Below are 20,391 nucleotides of genomic sequence, written 5' to 3'. Positions count from 1 at the left end.
TTGAGGACATGGGAAGTGGCCTTGCACTGAGTCAGACCATTGGTTCATATAGCGTAGTATTGTCTCCACTGAAGAGCAGCAACTCCCAGGAATTTCATACAGGGGACTTTTCCCAGCCCTGCTTGGAGATCATACCTGGGATGTTCTGCATGCAAAACAACTGATCTACCATTGAGGTACAGGGACATATAAGCAAGAGCAAAAAAGGAGAGTTGAGATCATGCAGGTAACTCTCTTTTTATTGCAGGCAGGGGTGTGCTCCAGGCATAAGAGGGCAGGAAGGTGAAACACATAAATTCTGGGCACAATTATTGTGTCCTCCGGGCCAGACGTTCCCCCCCGTCTTGTACCTGAGTCACTCTTCAAGGAGATGCACGAACCTCGCTGCCAACGCTGCATTTAATATCGGCTCAGGCTGCGTCAGCCAGGAGCCTCTTTCAAGGCAATCACATTAGGGATGGGAAACTTTGTGCCAAACCAGTGAATGTCCTCATTTGCAAAGATCCAGCCCTGCAGAGCCCAGGCAGGCTCCCTGAATTTCTGTGATGCACAAGAGAGCTAGAAGCAGCCTGTCTTGACTTGCCAAGTTGCCAAAATATTCTCTCTCTCCCTCCCCCCTTTTCAGGGTTGTCTTAAAAAGGAGAGATGCTCTGATTTCCCAGCCAGTTTAACTGTGAGCAGGGAAGGAGATGTCAGCGTGGACCCCTTGAATTTGGCTTGGGTCTGGAGCGCCCCACGACTTCAAGTCTCATTTTGACCAGTGCAGATTTCGAAAGGTAGCCAAGGTGGGGGGCAGGAAAGGGCAGCTGCCCTCCCAGGTCAAGTAAAACAGGCGTAGGTAAACTCTGGCCCTCCAGATGTTTTGGGACTACAATTCCCATCATCCCTGACCACTGGTCCTGTTAGCTAGGGATGATGGGAATTGTAGTCCCAAAGATCTGGAGGGCCAGAGTTTGCCTATGCCTGAAGTAAAACAATAGAAATACTAAACTAACTGACCAATCATGTCGGTTCTGCCCCCCCCAACAAAAATCCCATGATCACTGTTATTCGTCCGTCTCCAAAGGTGCAATCCACATGCTGTGAATGACAAACCTCTCATTGATTTTCTCTTAAAAAACAAAACAAAACAAAATGCTATATAAAGCCAAGAACAACAGAAAAAAAGAGAGAAGGAGACCCTTAACCAACAGACATAAAATTCACATCTCGGATTGATCGATCAGTTATATTCCTGGCTTTCAGAATGCGTGTGCCTAATGTGTGTGTGACTAAACCGAGAATTGGATTTATCTACGTTGTGATTCAAAATTTGGGCCACCAGAAACAAAAAGAGGGGAGAAAAACAACGGTCAATTTCAGGGGAGCAAACTTTCTTTTGTGGCTGTGGGATATCTTCTAACCATTGATCCTGTTTTGATATCTGTTGGGAAAGATGTACTGCTTATATGAAGGTGTATGTTTGAATCAGGACTCATATTCTTGTTGTTAATCTGAGCTGAAATTTCTTTTGGTTATATTTGCATATATATGTTTGTGTGTATATGTGCATATTTGTGTGTGTGTGTGTGTATAAAATGGGGAGGGGAATAATGGCAATTCTTTCTCGATTCTGTCAAAAGATATCAACGTGATGCTGCTCAAATAATAGATACATGGCAGGACCAGCCTCGAATGTGGCAACCTGGAAGCAACGTTGCTTAAGAGGTTAAAGAAGGGGGAAATGGATTTCTTGGTTTAAAAAGAATTTTGAAACTGAAGGGCAAGCCCCGAAAGGAAATTTCAGGGTCCTCCTAAGTAGAAAACTCGAGAACGTCCCACTTAAAAGGAAGTTGGACCATTGATCCATTCAGCTCAGTGACGTCTCCATGACTGGCAGCATCTCTCCAGGGCTTCAAATTCTACCTGGGGATAGAATCATTGAACTGTAGAGTTGGAAGGGACCCCAAGGGTCATCTAGTCCAACCCCCTGCAATGCAGGAATCTTAACTAAAGCATCCATGACAAATGACCATCCAACCTCTGCTTAAAAACCACAAAAGGAAGGAGAGTCCCCAAGGGAGACTGTTCCACTGTCAAACAGCTCTTACTGCCGGAGAGTTTTTTCATATGTTTAGTCGGAATCTCCTTTCTTGCAACTTGAAGCCATTGGTTCGAGTCCTACCCTTCAGAGCAGGAGAAAACAATTCCCTACCAGAGAAGAATGGCAAATCAAGTTGTTGGATTATGCCGAAATGGCTTAAAATGACCGGAAGAATCAGAAATCAGGAAGACCAAAATTTTAATAAGGAATGGGGAAATTTTTATAACTTATCTTAAAGACCATTGTAAACAGTTAAATAATAATAATAATAATAAATTTTATTTATATCCCGCCCTCCCCAGCCGAAGCCGGGCTCAGGGCGGCTAACAACAATAAAACAGTACAAAAGTACAGCATAAACAACAGTCTAAAATCATTCGTTATAAAATTAATTAATTCAAGCCACTGGCAACCATTGGGCCAGAGCTCCGCGAAGATTGCCGAGGGAGGGAGTCAGGCTGTGCCCTGGCCAAAGGCCTGGTGGAACAGCTCTGTCTTGCAGGCCCTGCGGAAAGATGTCAAGTCCCGCAGGGCCCTGGTCTCTTGTGACAGAGTGTTCCACCAGATCGGAGCCACAGCCGAAAAAGCCCTGGCTCTAGTTGAGGCCAGCCTAACTTCTCTGGGGCCTGGGACCTTCAAGATGTTTTTATTTGAAGACCGTAAGTTTCTCTGTGGGGCATACCAGGAGAGGCGGTCCCGTAGGTACGAGGGTCCTAGGCCGTATAGGGCTTTAAAGGTTAAAACCAGCACCTTAAACCTGATCCTGTACTCCACCGGGAGCCAGTGCAGCTGGTATAGCACCGGGTGAATGTGATCTCGCAGCGAAGACCTCGTAAGGAGTCTCGCTGCAGCATTCTGCACCCGCTGGAGTTTCTGGGTCAGTCTCAGGGGCAGCCCCACGTAGAGTGAGTTACAATAATCCAGTCTGGAGGTGACCGTCGCATGGATCACAGTGGCTAGGTCAGGGCGAGAGAGGTAAGGAGCCAACTGCTTAGCTTGGCGGAGATGGAAAAATGCCGCCTTTGTTATAGCTGCAATCTGCGCCTCCATGGAAAGGGAGGTGTCGAAGATTACACCCAAACTCTTAACGGACGGTGCTGGCACTAATTGCGCCCCCGCAAGAGATGGGAGTTGCCCCCCCAATCCCATATCGCCCCGTCCCAGCCACAGGACCTCTGTCTTCGAAGGATTTAGCTTCAACCGGCTCCCACGAAACCATCCAGCCACAGCTTCCAAACATCTAGTCAGTGTGTCTGGGGCCAAGTCAGGATGGCCATCCATCAACAGATAGAGTTGGGTGTCATCGGCATACTGATGGCAACCCAGCCCAAAACTCCGAACAAGCTGGGCGAGGGGGCGCATAAAGATGTTGAAAAGCATCGGGGAGAGTATCGCACCCTGAGGTACTCCACACACCAAGGAGTGGCGCGATGACAATTCCCCCCCAAGCGCCACCCTCTGTCCCCGACCAGAGAGAAACGAGCTCAGCCATTGAAGGACTGTGCCCTGGATCCCCACGTCGGCAAGGCGGTGGTCTAGAAGTTCGTGATCGACCATGTCGAAAGCTGCTGACAGATCTAGAAGAATCAGCAGCCCCGACCCGCCTCGATCCAGCTGTCTACGAAGATCATCTGTTAGGGCAACCAGAGCCGTCTCGGTCCCATGACCAGTGCGGAAGCCGGACTGGAATGGATCCAGAGCCGATGTTTCATCCAGAAAACCACCAAGCTGTTCAGCAACCGCTCTCTCAATCACCTTACCCAGGTGTTAGTAGGCTTGGAATGTCACTTGTAGTTTAATGGTGTATTTTGGACACAATGGAGAGGTAAAAGATTTGGATTATTATAAAAGATGCAGGAGGAAATGATTAAGAAAAGGGCCCACAAAGGGGAGGAGGGAAGTCCAAGAGATTTCTCGGAATCTTGCTTTTTACATTGTACGTTGGATGTTGTTGTTGTTTTGTTGTTTAGTCGTTTAGTCGTGTCCGACTCTTCATGACCCCATGGACCAGAGCACGCCAGGCACTCCTGTCTTCCACTGCCTCCCGCAGTTTGGTCAGACTCATGTTTGTAGCTTCGAGAACACTGTCCAACCATCTCATCCTCTCTCGTCCCCTTCTCCTTGTGCCCTCCATGTTTCCCAACATCAGGGTCTTTTCCAGGGAGTCTTCTCTTCTCATGAGGTGGCCAAAGTATTGGAGCCTCAGCTTCAGGATCTGTCCTTCCAGTGAGCACTCAGGGCTGATTTCCTTCAGAATGGATAGGTTTGATCTTCTTGCAGTCCATGGGACTCTCAAGAGTCTCCTCCAGCACCATAATTCAAACACATCAATTCTTCAGTGATCAGCCTTCTTTATGGTCCAGCTCTCACTTCCACACATCACTACTGGGAAAACCATGGCTTTAACTATACGGACCTTTGTTGGCAAGGTGATGTCTCTTCTTTTTAAGATGCTGAATGTATGTTGGATATGTGACTGTAAAATTTCAATCTGAAAAACCAAATAAATAAAATTTTAAAAAGAAAAGAAAACAAGCTTGTTCCCTCTTCCATGTGACAGTCCGGAAGATAGCTATCATGTCTCCTCAGTCTCAGTTTTTGGGGATTGAATTTGGGATCTTCTGCATGGAATTATTATTATTATTATTATTATTATTATTATTATTAGACCCTGTCCATTTGACTGCATTTTCCCAGCCACTCTAGATGCCAAAGCAGACTCTGTGCGCCTCAGCTATGGCCCCAGATAAGACGATTGATCCCACCATGGTGAAACTTCATTGGGACTAAATATTTGTGAGGCAGAACATCAAGCTGAGCATTGGGCTAGTTGGCTGTGATTGCGACCATCTGTTCAGCCAGGTAGCTGAGGGTTAATTGCCTCGGAAAGAAGGCTTTTGTCTTAAGCTTGGGGCAGCTGCAAAAATCGCCTGCCCCCACCGCTATCCAACACAATCAGCCATTGAGCGCAGAAGAACAGGGAATCCAGAACAGGGCCGTGGAGCTGGGAGGAGTCCTGAGTACTCAAAACTGGGCTGTTCTCTTCCACCTCTGCAATCCTGCCAACTGCTGCAAAGATCAGCTATGCTAGCAAATGCCCCTGGTAAGGGGAATTTGGCTGTGCTTGCATTTTCATGGGGTTCTACCTTCCTGGAACCGAATGCAAACAAAAGGGGGCAGGTATCCTTCTAACGTGGATTTCTGGGACGCGAGTGGCACTGTGGGTTAAACCACTGAGCCTAGGACTTGCTGATCAGAAGGTCGGCGGTTCGAATCCCCGCGACGGGGTGAGCTCCCATTGCTTGGTCCCTGCTCCTGTCAATCTAGCAGTTCGAAAGCACGTCAAAGTGCAAGTAGATAAATAGGTACTGCTCCGGCGGGAAGGTAAACGGCATTTCCGTGCACTGCTCTGGTTCGCCAAAAGCGGCTTAGTTATGCTGGCCACATGACCCAGAAGCTGTACACCGGCTCCCTCAGCCAATAAAGCGAGATGAGCGCCGCAACCCCAGAGTCAGCCACGACTGGACTTAATGGTCAGGGGTCCTATCCTTCTAACCGTGTACGTCTCTGAATTTTGCGGTGCGGTTCTGTAACCAAAAAGGGGCGCACAAACATATGTACTTTACGGGAAATCGTGCATAAAAATGCGTATGATTTTAGTAAAAGTAGCATGTGAAAGAGCATTGCATTACAGATAAGAGCTTGCAAAGGTGTGTCTGTTAGGTGCATGGATGGTGGGGAAATTTGATCAAGGTCTCATGTGAAGCTGAACCTATCGAATCTGCACTTTCTGAAAAGAATATGAGAATATGGATCAGAGCGATCCCTCAAAATTTGAACTCATCGGAATTTAGCTATGGAGTTATCCAACCAAACAGTGTTCACCAAAATGCATATATTAGGGGAAAGCTTGCCTAAAAATGAATATATTGGTGAAGAGAACACAGGCACAAACATATTCTGTTAGGGGAAGTTGCTTTAAAAATGTGTATGGTAGTCAAAACTGCATATGAAAAAGTGTGTGTCAGAAGAAATTCACACTAAAATGCCGATGAATTTTCAGGAGGATTTTTTAACCGCCCCCCCCCCCAATTGCTTCAAAATGGGGAGAACTGAATTTACGACTGGGAAAATGAGAAATGGAGAGAGCCCTCCATCGCTAGTGAGAAATGAAGGGAACTGGGAGATGAGGATATATTCTGCAGAGCCAAAAAAGGTTCCTCTCTCATGTCTTAGAATTTGGGCATGTTTATCTGGTAGCTTCTATGTTCCCTGCTGTAGTAAGGTTAAAGCTTACTGGGAAATGATATACAATGCACTGAAAAGGATGTTCAAAATAACTTTTGTAAAAACAAACAAACCCAGAAGCTTTTCTTTTGGGAAGTATGGAGACAGAACTACCTAAATTGTATAGAAATTTATTTACGTTACTTGCCTAGAAGTGGAAAGAAGCAGAAGTCCCAGTAAAGGAAGAACTGATACAAGAAGTGATGGAATATGTAGAAATGGCAAAACTTAAGGACAAAGGAAAAACTTAAGGACAAAGGAAAAAATAAGGACTCAAGATAACAAACTTTTTTTAATAGAAGAATGGAAATGGTTTATTGAATATTTACAGATAAATTGCAAACAGATAAAAACATGAGCAGGATTACTGTAATAACCTGCAGTTTCCTAAGAGTATATATTTAAAGTAGATAATGAAATGAGCAAATTAAATGAATCTGGATATGCAGAAGATTAAAGAAATAAGTAAATTTAAGGAACTGCAGAAAGGGGGGGGAAGGAAGTCAAACTTTGAAATGTTGAATTGATTGTAAACGAATGGAATGTATAAACTTGAAAAGTATAAATAAAAACTTAAAAGAAGAAGAAGAAGAGTGTACAGCTCCCACAAGGTAGATTCAGTGTGGGACTCTGAGGCTCCTGAAAGGTTGTGGTTCGGGTTTCAGCCCTCTGCCATTTATGATCTAAAGGATGGAGCATCGATCTCCTGTCATTTCATGGCTCAATGAATTGCGCCCAAGTGCTGAGCAAGCTAATTTGGCAGGTGGATGCAGAACTCAGCGTTTTGAGATTTTCAGCTTCCTTAAAATAGTAATACAGTGGTACCTCAGGTTAAGTACTTAATTCATTCCAGAGGTCCGTTCTTAACCTGAAACTGTTCTTAACCTGAAGCACCACTTTAGCTAATGGGGCCTCCTGCTGCTGCCCCACCGCCGGAGCACAATTTCTGTTCTCATCCTGAAGCAAAGTTCTTAACCTGAAGCACTATTTCTGGGTTAGCGGAGTCTGTAACCTGAAGCATATGTAACCTGAAGCGTATGTAACCCAAGGTACCACTGTAATTGCAAGCTTTCAGTGCTTCTAGTATGTGGCAAAGTCTCAGAATCCAGAACTAGGACTGATCAGGATACCAACGGTTCTTCGTTGCCCCAACCACTTGTTTACTGGCATAAGTTTTCCTGGTATTTGAATGATTGGTATTAATAATTGTATTATAAACTGGTATTGTCATAATGAGGCCATTATTGGATTGTAATTGAAAACTAATAAAAATCATTATTAATTGTGCAAAATGAGCAGATATTTGAGTTTTCAAAGAGAATACTGATGTAGAATCTGATTTTTCTTGGTTTTTTTTTTTTCATTTTGCTTTTAGCTCACAGCCCTCCTATTACATTGTAAATCATGTTGCATGTATTGATCGATGACAATAACGGCTGCATGCACCCAATTAATGTTGCTTACCATTTCTCAAAAATGACACTTAGGGCATGTGACTTCTCTTAAAACATAACAATGCAGAGAATGAGCTGTTGCCAATATGGTGTTGTTCAACTGTACATTAAAGGTAAAGGTAAAGGGACCCCTGACCATTAGGTCCAGTCGTGCCCGACTCTGGGGTTGCAGTGCTCATCTCGCTTTATTGGCCGAAGGAGCCGGCGTACAGCTTCCGGGTCATGTGGCGAGCATGACTAAGCCGCTTCTGGCGAACCAGAGCAGCGCACGGAAATGCCGTTTACCTTCCCGCCGGAGTGGTACCTATTTATCTACTTGCACTTTGATGTGCTTTTGAACTGCTTGGTTGGCAGGAGCAGGGACCGAGCAACGGGAGCTCACCCCGTCGCGGGGATACGAACCGCCGACCTTCTGATCGGCAAGTCCTAGGCTCTGTGGTTTAACCCACAGCGCCACCCGCGTCCCAACTGTACATTAGGCTATGTGTATATTCCACATCCTACAAGTTACAATCATAGCCGGAGAATCTGATTCCCCTGCATCTTTAAAATATCAAGCAGCTAGCCCTCATGGTGGAGCAGAGACCATGTTTGAAATGCCTTCACTATCCTTCCTGATCTGGATTCCCTTCTGCTTCCTTTTCTTTGTCCAAAATTCCAAGTGCTTTGAATTAACGACTTGTTTTAAAAGCCAGTGCGCTAGGCAGAACAAAGCAATAGTAAATTAGAGCCTCTGTGGTTTATTTAACAAAATGCATATACCACTTGATTGTAGGAAAACCTCCAAGCAGTTTACAAGAAATGCTAACACCATCAATAAAAACAGTTAACAACAGTCAAAAACAGATACAGTGGTACCCCGGGTTAAGGTATTTTTCACTCTATAAGACGCACCAGAGGAAGGAAAACAAGAAAAAAAATATTCTGAATCTCAGAAGCCAGAACAGCAAGAGGGATCGCTGCGCAGTGAAAGCAGCAATCCCTCTTGCTGTTCTGGCTTCTGTGATAGTTGCGCAGCCTGCATTCGCTCCGTAAGACGCACACACATTTCCCCTTACTTTTTAGGAGGGAAAAAGTGAGTCTTAGAGAGCAAAAAATATGGTACTTAATTCATTCCGGAGGTCCATTCTTAACCTGAAACTATTCTTAACCTGAAGCACCACTTTAGCTAATGGGGCCTCCCGCCAGTGGTGTAGCGTGGGGGGTGCAGGGGGGGCTGGCTGCCCCGGGCGCAACATCTGGGGGGGGGCGCACTCGCAGCTCTCTGCCCCTACCTGGCTCACTCACTCTCTCTCACTGCAGTGCTGGCTGTGCGAATCCGATCCGAGCCGCTGGGTCGCCGCCCACTGTGGAGGGGGTGGGTGCCAGGCGTGCGGTGCGGAGAGAGAGCGAGGGACTATCTGGGGGAGGGACAGTGCAGCGGCTGCCCAGCGCAGCGCTGAGCGCGGGAGAGAACCACACCAGACCAGACCAGGCAGCAGCAAGAAGAAGCTGGCAGTGGCGGCAGGTTAGGGGTTAGGGGGCGCAAATTACTTGCCTTGCCCCGGGTTAGGGGGCACAAATTACTTGCCTTGCCCCGGGTGTTGACAACCCACGCTACGCCGCTGCCTCCCGCTGTCACCGCGCTGTCGGAGCACGATTTCTGTTCTCATCCTGAAGCAAAGTTCTTAACCTGAAGCACTATTTCTGGGTTAGCGGAGTCTGTAACCTGAAGCGTATGTAACCTGAGGTACCACTGTAATTAAAATTAACAGTAAAAAGAAAAAGATTAAAACACCTCAACATCTACATGTCTGGATAGGTTTGCCCAAACATAAAAGTTTTAAGCAGGTGCTCACAAGAGTGCAGCCAAGTCCTGGGTTCAAATCTCCCCAACGCCATGTTTTCACATCTTGCCTCTGCCAGGCCTGCGTCATCTTTCCATCTATTAACTTCTATTGCCATGGGAGGAACGGAATATGCTGGGAAACTGTATAGGTGGCTGGAGCTCTGAACAGGAGCCGCAGTATTTTGTTGCAGGACCCCAGTTCTTTGCAACATTGTCTTGTAAGTACCATCTTCGTATTCAGAAATAAATGGGGCTATTTTATCCAACCCACGGCTTTATGGGCTTTTCAAGGGAGGTGGTTCAAAGTTGATTTAAGTAGCATTAAAAGGGAGGGGAGGTTTAAAAGTCCACCCGACAGCTCCCGGAGTCCTTTACTGATAAAAGTTGGCAGATATTTTCAAAGGTTGAGACTTTTTATCAGGGTAATTTGATCATTAGAGCTCCTACTTACGCAGCAGAGACTCAGTTGAGACTTGACCCGGCGCCATCTTCCTCGGAACTCCCATTTGTTGGGATAAGACGACAACCCTGTACGGTAGGTCAGAAAGGGTTTGTTATGCGGCTGGGCAGCCTATGTCCCTTGGTTTAATTTTGTGGCACTGGAGAGTGGGGTAGAATGGAGGAAAAGAGGGTGGGATAAAGAGAGAAATTGGATGCACACAGAAACACATTTCCCCCTCTAACCTAAGGAAACTATAGTTTTTAAATCAAGCTTTCATTTTTTTAAAAACATAATTTTTATTGAATTTTTCCATGCTTCATTTAATTCAATACACGTATTCACAACTTATATTATTTGCTCAAAGTGAGCTTTGACTTCCTTCTGTCTCTCTTTCTGACATCCCTGTAGTCTATAACATATCTTTTGCATTCCCATAATCACTTCTTTATCCTATAATCACCTTAAAAGATCACATTCTTATTTATAAATCAGCATCTTAATTTCATGTTACAAAATATTTCACGTTAATGCTACAAACGTTTTTAAATGAGTACAATTTTCTTTCAGGTAATGAATAAATTTGCTCCAGTCCTTTTGATATTTTTCTTCGGGCTGATTCCTGATTCTCCCCATCAGCTTTGCCAACTCCACAAATTCTACTGTTTTTATTCTCCAGTCTTTCAATGTAGGGAGTTAAATAGATTTACATCTTTTTTATAAATTTCTTCATCAATTAGCCCTAATAAGAATGCCTCTGGTTTTTCGCTGAAATTATATTTTAGTATCTTTTTAAATTCATTGTAGATAATGTCCCAGAAAGCCTTAACCTTAGCACAGGACCACCACATATGTAGGAAGTTCCCTTCCATCACCTCACATTTCCAACATACCGTATTTTTTGCTCTATAAGACTCACTTTTCCCCTCCTAAAAAGTAAGGGGAAATGTGTGTGCGTCTTATGGAGCGAATGCAGGCTGCGCAGCTATCCCAGAAGCCAGAACAGCAAGAGGGATTGCTGTTTTCACTGCGCAGCGATCCCTCTTGCTGTTCTGGCTTCTGAGACTCAGAATATTTTTTTCTTGTTTTCCTCCTCCAAAAACTAGGTGCGTCTTGTGGTCTGGTGCGTCTTATAGAGCGAAAAATACGGTAATTTGCCCTGACACCTATACATTTTGGCCAGCTTACTCAGGGTGATGTACCAAAAGGTACGTCATTTTCATTAAATTCTCTTGGAGAGCCATACATGTTGTAAATTTAATTGTTTTGTTCAAGCTTTCAAAATAAGGACAAATGAAGAGCCCCATTGGCTCTGGCAAATGGCCCATCTCGTGTACCATCTTGTTCAGGGGTAGGCAACCTAAGGCCTGGGGGCCAGATGCGGCCCAATCACCTTCTCAATCCGGCCCGCAGACGGTCTGGGAACCGGCGTGTTTTTACATGAATAGAATGTGTGCTTTTATTTAAAATGCATCTCTGGGTTATTTGTGGGGCATAGGAATTCGTTCATCCCCCCCCCCCAATATAATCCGGCCCCCCACATGGTCTGAGGGACGGTGGACCAGCCCATGGCTCAAAAATGTTGCTGACCCCTGATCTTGTTATTGCAGCAGCCAGCCAGATGCCTCTGGGATGCTTGCAGGAATGGCTCTGGTGACTGTTGGAGCACCAAGTTGGGAAAGGCTACCGTACTTTTCCATACTTTTATGGTGCTGGAGGAGACTCTTGAGAGTCCCATGGACTGCAAGAAGATCAAACTTATCCATTCTTAAGGAAATCAGCCCTGAGTGCTCACTGGAAGGACAGATCCTGAAGCTGAGGCTCCAAAACTTTGGCCGCCTCATGAGAAGAGAAGACTCCCTGGAAAAGACCCTGATGTCGGGAAAGATGGAGGGCACAAAGAGAAAGGGATGACAGAGGACGAGATGGTTGGACAGTGTTCTCGAAGCTACCAGCATGAGTTTGACCAAACTGCGGGAGGCAGTGGAAGACAGGAATGCCTGGCATGCTCTGGTTCATGGGGTCACGAAGAGTCGGACACGACTAAACGACTAAACAACAACAACAACCACATTTTCCCATCTATAAGACAACCTCGTGTATAGGACGACCCCTATTTTGGGGGACTCTTATTTTTGGGGGGAGATGGCACAGAGTTGTTCAGCTTTTTTTGGCGGAGGATTGCCTAGAGTTGTTTAGGGGGAGATTGCAGAAAATCGCTCACCCACACACGTCCATAAATCCGCCTCCTGCCTGTCCCATCGCTGGCAGAAGCTGCTACTGCTGGAGCGTCGCCCAATCAACACCACCCATCGACACAGCAACCAATAGCATGCACAATAGCCGCTGACAGCTTTGGCAGCAACCAATCAAGCATCCACTCTATGCACTACCTATGTATATGACACCCCCAACTTTTTAGCATGATTTTTACAGAAAAAAACATATTCTTCTACACGGAAAAGTACAGTAATTTAAGGTATGGCATGCATATATATATATATATATATATATATATATATGGTTTCTCAAATTAAAGTTTTACAATCATATATCCAACATACATCTTAAAAACAAGATTCCAAAGAATCTCCTGGATTCCCTTCCTCCCCTTAGTGGGTCCTATTATCAATCATTTCCTTCTGCATCTTTTATGATAATCCAAATCTTTTACCTCTCCATTGTGTCCAAAATTCACCATTAAACTGCAAGCGTTATTCCAATTGTACTAATGATTTTAACTGTTTACAATGGTTTTTAAAGTAAGTTATAAATTTCCCCCATTCCTTATTAAAATTTTGGTCTTCCCGATTTCTGATTCTTCTGGTCATTTTTTGCCGTTTTGGCATAATCCATGAACTTGATCTGCCATTCTTCTCTGGGAGGGACTTTATCTTCTTTCCATCTCTGGACCAATAATATCTGTGCAGCCGTGGTCACATACATAAATAGTCAATTCTGCTGCCTTGGGATTTTGGCACCTAGAATTCCTAAAAGGAAGGCTTCAGTAAGGCATGGCTTATATAGAATGACTAAAACAGTAATGCCAGTACAGAAATAAGTAAGTAAAAATGTACTATTGAATAGAAGGCAAACACCTGTTTGCTTATCTGCAGTAAGGAGTAAGGGACATGCTCTGTATCTTAGATGCAAACTGTATACCTGAAGGAGCGTCTCCACCCCCATCGTTCTGCCTGGACACTGTGGTCCAGCTCCAAGGGCCTTCTGGCGGTTCCCTCACTGCGGGGCTACAGGGGACTAGGCAGAGGGCCTTCTCAGTGGTGGCACCCGCCCTGTGGAACACCCTCCCATCAGATGTCAAGGAAATTAACAACTATCCGATTTTTAGAAGACATCTGAAGGCAGCCATGTTTAGGGAACCTTTTCTATCTGATGAATTATTGTACAGTGGTACCTCGAGTTAAGAACTTAATTCGTTCTGGAGGCTGTTCTTAACCTGAATCTGTTCTTAACCTGAAGCACCACTTTAGCTAATGGGGCCTCCCGCCGGTGCTGTGCCGCCACTGCACGATTTCTGTTCTCATCCTGAAGCAAAGTTTTTAACCCGAGGTAATATTTCTAGGTTAGTGGAGTCTGTAACCTGAAGTGTATATAACCTGAAGCGTATGTAACCTGAAGCGTATGTAACCTGAGGTACCACTGTATTTTAATGTTTTGTTGGAAGCCACCCAGAGTGGCTGGGGAAACCCAGCCAGATGGGTGGGGTATAAATTATTATTATTATTACTATTACTATCATCATCATCATCATCATCATCATCCTAAGGTCCCCTTGAGACATTTTCCTTATTGTGCAATTATGCTGATTTGAGCTCATGAAGGTACTGGGGCCATTATACATGATGATACGGCTTTCATTATTTGTTTGCCGGTGTGTTTTTTTGGGATGGACACACTGCTTTGTGTCTATTGCATGCATGTCTTGTAACATCTTGCTGAAATCCTGTAACTTTTTATACCCCAAATCCGATTTTTTTTGTCCTCTGCCCCCCACCCCCAGCAAGAGTGCTCATCTAGACAGTAATGACACAGCAACATTGGGGGAGCGTCGTAGAACGAAGAATAAAGCAAAAATGATCACTCTGTTGGTCATGCACTGGCATCAGTGAGATATAGCAGAATACACCCCCCCCCAAAAAAAAATCACCACTCTGGACTGGTCAGAAGTTTTGCAATCAGTTTGCTTAATGCAACAGAAGGATAGTTAAGACATCCTCTTTTTTAAAAAGGCACCCAGCAATTTTTTAAAATAAAAAATTCCCTAAGTCCAAACCGGGACTGTAATTAACCAGATCGCAGGACCTTAAATAGGGACTGCTTACCAGAAAGATAAGAAATCAAGATAACAAACTTTTTATATAAACGAATGGAAATGGATTATTTAATATTTACAGATAAATTTCAAGCCAATAAAAACATTGGTAGGATTATTGTAACCACCTGCAGTTTTATAAGAGTATATATTTAAAGTAGATAAATAAATGAGCAAATTAACTGAATTTGGATCTGCAGAAGATATTAAAAAATAAATTTACGGAACCACAGAAAGAGGGGGGGGGAGGAAGTCAAGTTTTGAAACGTTGGAACAATTGTAAAATTAATGAGATGTATAAACATGAAAAGCATAAATAAAAATTAAAAATAAATAGGGACTGCTGTTGGATATAGCAAGCCTTTCTTGTCCATAAGATCCTTTTGATCACATTGGCATCGCTTCCTGCCCAACCCTGATGTCAGATATCAGGGCTGGCAAATATACATTCTTTTTCACATGAGGGTTAACCCTCCTGTTGCCCCTCATTTTTAGCCTTGCTTCTTGTCAGGAGACAAAGAGTTAAGCGCTCAGCCTTGGTCTCCTTGCGATGAATATTTAACAGCAGCCGGTACAGAAGAGCTGGCGCTGGAGATCTCTTCTTCCCCGGCTTCTCTTGACAGCCGTGGCTGGTGTAGAAGGAGCTTCCTCCGGTCGGGGGTTTGATGCCTGGGGACTTTCTCCACAGCAGCAGGAGGAAGAAGAAGAAGGGCGCAGAAGACAGACCTGAGGACACCGCTTGCTGGATCTTTCCCCCTGCCTGGGGTTTCCAGCGCATCTCATCCCTCGGGGAGCCTCCTGACTGCCAGGACCCGTCTGGCTGCAATGAGGATGCTGCGTCTTCCAGGGATAACTTTTCTCACTTTGCCTTTTGTCATTCAGGCGGGCACAGCAGGTGAGCTGGTCATTGAGAGATGATGCTCTTTATCTCTCTTCTGAATGGATGTGGTTAGGGATGGGTGCTTTAGTCAAATTTCAATTTCTCGGTTCGGTCCAGTCTTCCCTTCCGCTCTCCACCTTTTGCCCATCGATTTACATTTTAAAGCAAAACAAAACAAAATTCTCAGTCCCCGTGAGAATTCGTGTTAGTGTCAATATCCTCGTTTTTCTTTGTAACCTTACCTAATACAAACATTTTTTTTTGGCAAAGCCGGTTCCTCATACACCATGTGTTTTTTTTAAACCAAATATATGCCTTTTAAGGCACGTTTTGCTCTTGTGTGTGTGTGTGTGTGTTTTTAAAAAAATACATGTTACCTGGTTGGAGAAGTGCGAATTTTGATGAGTGGCTGTGGTTTGGTTCAAATCGGGTAGAGTTTGCCTTGAATTGTGAACTGAACTGAATACCCCCCCCCAAATCATGAGTTGGAGAGACCCTCTCAAAGTGTGGGTGGATTGCTGGTCGATAGTGCAATTTAGACCAGGGTTCAGCAACCCCTTATCTCCCACCTGGACCCACCTTGCTCTAGACACCTGTTGGTCCTTGGCCAACTCTGTTGAGGCCCCTCAGCGCTTCCTGATGCTGTTGAACCAAGACAGAAAAACCTCCCTCAAATTCCGGACTGGGCTGCCATTGTTCGTTCTCAGCTGGGTGTCAATCTCAATTAAGCGCCGTGCTTTGTAATTTGCAGATGGGCTAAAAGAGAGGCATCCCTGTGCCAGAACTTTGAAGTCTTCTCCTCCATATTTAACAGGAGTCACTGATGGGTTCTGCTGCTGTGTGTGAGACATGGAGATACTTTTAAATGAATCAGAGGGCTGATTCATGGCAGATAGCATGTACACCTAAGCCTTGAGAATATTCAGACTGGATCTGTGGCCACATTGCAATGGCCACATGGCCATCTCTCTTGGCACATGCTGGAATCATTCCAGCATGTGCCCATGCTTGTTGCAAAAGGCAGGAATATGTTGGTGCATTGGGATTGAGGTCCATGCTGGAGTCGTTGACAGTGTGTGCATGTCAATGTAAAATTTGGCCACGCATCTTGACTCCAGTGGATTTGATTCTCAGTGTTATGTACTGAGTTGAATAGGATCCAAAAGGCAGCAGTCTGATTGGTCCTAGAACAATAGGATTCAGAATGCAGCAGCCTGATTGGTCCTAGAACAATAGGATTCAGAATGCAGCAGCCTGATTGGTCCTAGAACAATAGGGTCCAGAATGCAGCAGTCTGATTGGTCCTAGAACGATAGGGTCCAGAATGCAGCAGTCTGATTGGTCCTAGAACGATAGGGTCCAGAATGCAGCGGTCTGATTGGTCCTAGAACAATAGGATTCAGAATGCAGCAGTCTGATTGGTCCACAGGAGCCACCCAATCCAGCTCCAGGTGGAAGTGAATCCGCAACCAGATTGGCCTACAGGTGAATCCCGGAATTAGCCAATCACTTGGGGCCCATTGTGTAAATAATGTATATAAAGCAGGCATTCTGGGGGAACTTTCATCCCTCCTCACCACTATGAGCTGAATAAAGAGCATGAAATCCACTCTCGACTCTGAGTATATTTCACTCAGGTTGGGTGTAAATCCAGAGTGATGCAAGTGCCCCCACAGGGGAATCAACCACATATGCCAATTAAAGCCATTTAAGGGGGCAGTTGGTGGAAGTCGATTTGGAGTCACTCTGATTTGCTGATGGGAGGTGATTTTTCTGAACCGATTTCTCAGCTATGGCGAGGGCACTCAAGGATCGCAGTATACAGAAAGCTGGTAATCAAAAACAAAACAAATAGAGAACAGTAATAATAAATGTGTGTTATTCCAACAGAAATGACAATGGGTTATATTCCACGTTAGTCCTACTCAGAGTAGATCCATGGAAGTTGACGTACATGACTGCTATTATTTATTGCACTTATTAGTCACCTTTTAAAATGACCAGTAAACTTAAAGCCATTTACAATATAATGCAAAAGTTTAAACTAATATAAAACTAAAACAAATAAAAGCTAAAAACATGTGTATACATAAAAAAGCAGTCTAACACACCCCACCTGCTCATGAGGGCCACAGCATCTAAAACATAATAATAATAATAATAATAATAATAATAATAATAATAATAATATTTTATTCATACCCCCACCCATCTGGCTTGGTTTCCCCAGCCACTCTGGGCAGCTCCCAACAGAATATTAAAAACATGATAAAATATCAAACATTAAAAACTTCCCTAAACAGGGTTGCCTTCAGATGTCTTATAAAAGTCAGATAGTTCTTTATCTCCTTGACATTGTGATGGAAGGGCATTCCACAGGATGGGCGCCACTACCGAGAAGACCCTCTGCCTGGTTCCCTGTAACCTCACTCAGGGGATGAATTTAGGTTTACTAATAATCCTAGTTCCAAATTCTGTAGAATTTAGGTGACTACAACCCAATGAAAATAGAAATAAAAAAGTTTGCTTTTGGAACACAGACATGCACATGACTGTGCCCTTGCTGACTCCACTCACTAACCACCTGCCCACCCCTCACATTAACCCCCTAGAGTAGTAGCAGACCTTGGGGTCCCAAATTTCAGCGGCACCCTGTGCAATGCCAAACTTTAGCGCCCTTTCCTTTCATTACATATCATGGTTGTAGCACCCCTGGCGGCACACCCAAGGCTTTGTGCCCAGTGTGATCGAAAGGGTCACATTCCCCTCAATCTGCCTCTGCCTAGAGTTTCCCCACCCCATGCTAATCCCGCTTTTCTTGGTCTCTTCAAATTTCCTCCATGAGAATCCAGGATTGTGATGTGGCACTGCTAATCCTCCAGTGGGAGCTGTGTGATGACGACCTTACCTTTTTATGTATATAGGAAGATACAAGCAAGGATGCAACTAAAAACTACCCATTTTAACTAAAGCATGCTTCTTGCACTAAACAAACTACAGTCGAACCTCTACTTACCACCGCCTCCTCTTATGGTTGTTCCAAGTCATGACCACGGCAAACCTAGAAGTAACCGGTGGTTTTGCCACCATTTACGCATGCGCACAACGGCGCCTCTCCCAGCGACCCATTTCGACCTCCAGACGGACCTCTGGAATGGATTATGGTTGCAAATAGAGGTTCCACTGTATTGTTATGTTCTTAAGAACGCAGGAGAACTCCACTGAACCTTATGTCTTTCCCTTTCTACACATATCCAATTATATTTTATTCAGAATAGAACCATTGAAATTAATAGGTTTATCATGGTTATTATTTTCCATGGGTGTACTCTGTGTAGGGCTATCTTTGGATATTACTTGTGGAGTTACACACAAAGACACACACACACACACACACACACACACACACACACGGAAGGATTGGACCCTTACTTTCAAGAAGAGATAAACAGTTGGTTAAAAATAAAATATTTCTGGCCCAAGTACTACCCTGAGAGACCATTTCTAAGTGAGAAATTAAAGTGCACCACCACTTGAACCACAAACATTAGCTTTCTTTCTTGCATGGTTCCTGCCAGCTGTGGCTCCCAGATCTTCTGGTTGTTAAGCTAGCTGTTTCTAATTTTGACTCAGATATAGAAACATATATATTTTTTAATGGAAGAGCATTCATCTTTGACCCTCCAGATACTTGGAATGAATGTCAATGACCAATACTTACGTGCTCTCTCTCTCTCTCTCTCTCTCTCTCTCTCTCTCTCTCTCTCTCATTTTATTGAATCTCACACTTGTAATGAAATATATATGCATACGAAATGATTTTAAAAAACCCATGAAATAAGACAAACATATACGGTAATAATAACAATTGGAGCAAATATGAATGACACAGGACAAATAACCCCAAAAATATAGCAGAGGAAATGTGGAGTGTCAATAAGTACTAAGAGCGTTATATTTCTTTTTATCTCTCAATATAATAAAAACATAAGGATGTCATTGTGCAGCCGCTATTGGATTTGCATGGAGTCAGGGGAGCAAAAAGGAAGGCAGATTGTGAAACAGCAGCGGCTGAGAAGGGAGTGACATTAAGAGGGGGAAAGTGGTGATTTAAAACAATGACCCAAATTTGAATAAGGCCGGAGTGGGAGAAACTGAGAGGGAAGTGGCAGTTTTAAACAAGGGCAGAGGTTTTCTGTAAATAACTATGGAATACTTGAAGGCTCTACATCCTTGATCTTTCTCAAGCGAGGCGGCTTAGGAACAGAAGAGGGAGAAGTTGGAATACACAGTGAAAGGAGGAATACTGAAAGGGGGGGAAGCGCCTGCTACAAACAATGGCTGGAGTTTGAGTAAAGTGTGGATGGAAAGACACTGAGAGGAAAATGGTGGTGTTCAACAACAGCCAGGGACTTGACTAAAGCAGGGGTGGAAAAGTACTAAGAGGGAAAAATTGACCATTTTAAACATTGGCAGAGATTTGAGCTAGAGGTGGCGCTGGGATCAGTGAAGGGGCACTTCAAAACCAGGGACTGAGTACAGTGTGGTCGGAAACTCTCTTGTTGTGTTAGCTTTTGTGTTGCACCTTTTTCTGTTATTTCTCTTTGTCAATAATAATAATAATAATAATAATAATAATAATAATATATTTAACCCCCCCGCCATCTGGCCAGGCCTTCCCAGCCACTCTGGGTGGCTTCCAACAGGATATTAAAAACATGATAAAACATCAAACATTAAAAACTTCCCTAAACAGGGCTGCCTTCAGATGCCTTCTAAAAGTCAGGTCGTTGTTTATTTCATTGACATCTGATGGGAGGGCACCACTACCGAGAAGGCCCTCTGCCTGGTTCCCTGTCACCTCATTTCTCGCAGTGAGGGAACTGCCAGAAGGCCCTCAGAGCTGGACCTCAGTGTCCAGGCTGAATGATGGGGGTGGAGACGCTCCTTCAGGTATACTGGGCCGAGGCTGTTTAGGGCTTTAAAGGTCAGCACCAACACTTTGAATTGTGTTTGGAAATATACTGGGAGCCAATGTCGGTCTTTCAGGACTGGTGTTATATGGTCTTGGTGGCCACTCCCCGACA

The 20,391-nt window shown here is 44.4% G+C and overlaps 1 protein-coding gene across 3 annotated transcripts in view; it reads left to right on the top strand.

Annotated features, from left to right (window-relative positions):
- Window positions 1-10,125: 10,125 nt before the first annotated feature.
- The window catches only part of LOC308465349 (carbonic anhydrase 15-like), a 46,500-nt gene continuing 36,234 nt past the window's right edge, over window positions 10,126-20,391 (top strand). For 2 of the 3 annotated variants that reach the window (XM_080985241.1, XM_080985239.1), the window contains exon 1: window positions 14,733-15,319. In XM_080985241.1, coding sequence (XP_080841367.1) covers window positions 15,250-15,319 — 70 coding nt within the window. In that variant the 5' untranslated portion in view covers window positions 14,733-15,249. Of the gene's footprint in view, window positions 10,192-14,732; window positions 15,320-20,391 lie in introns of those variants that run through there. The other variant, XM_080985240.1, reaches the window with a different exon arrangement.

This window comes from Podarcis pityusensis, assembly GCF_964106645.2.
Source record: "Podarcis pityusensis genome assembly, chromosome: 16".
Taxonomy (NCBI): domain Eukaryota; kingdom Metazoa; phylum Chordata; class Lepidosauria; order Squamata; family Lacertidae; genus Podarcis; species Podarcis pityusensis.
Note: the sequence above shows the minus strand (reverse complement) of the source record. Positions and strands in the feature narration are given on the sequence as shown.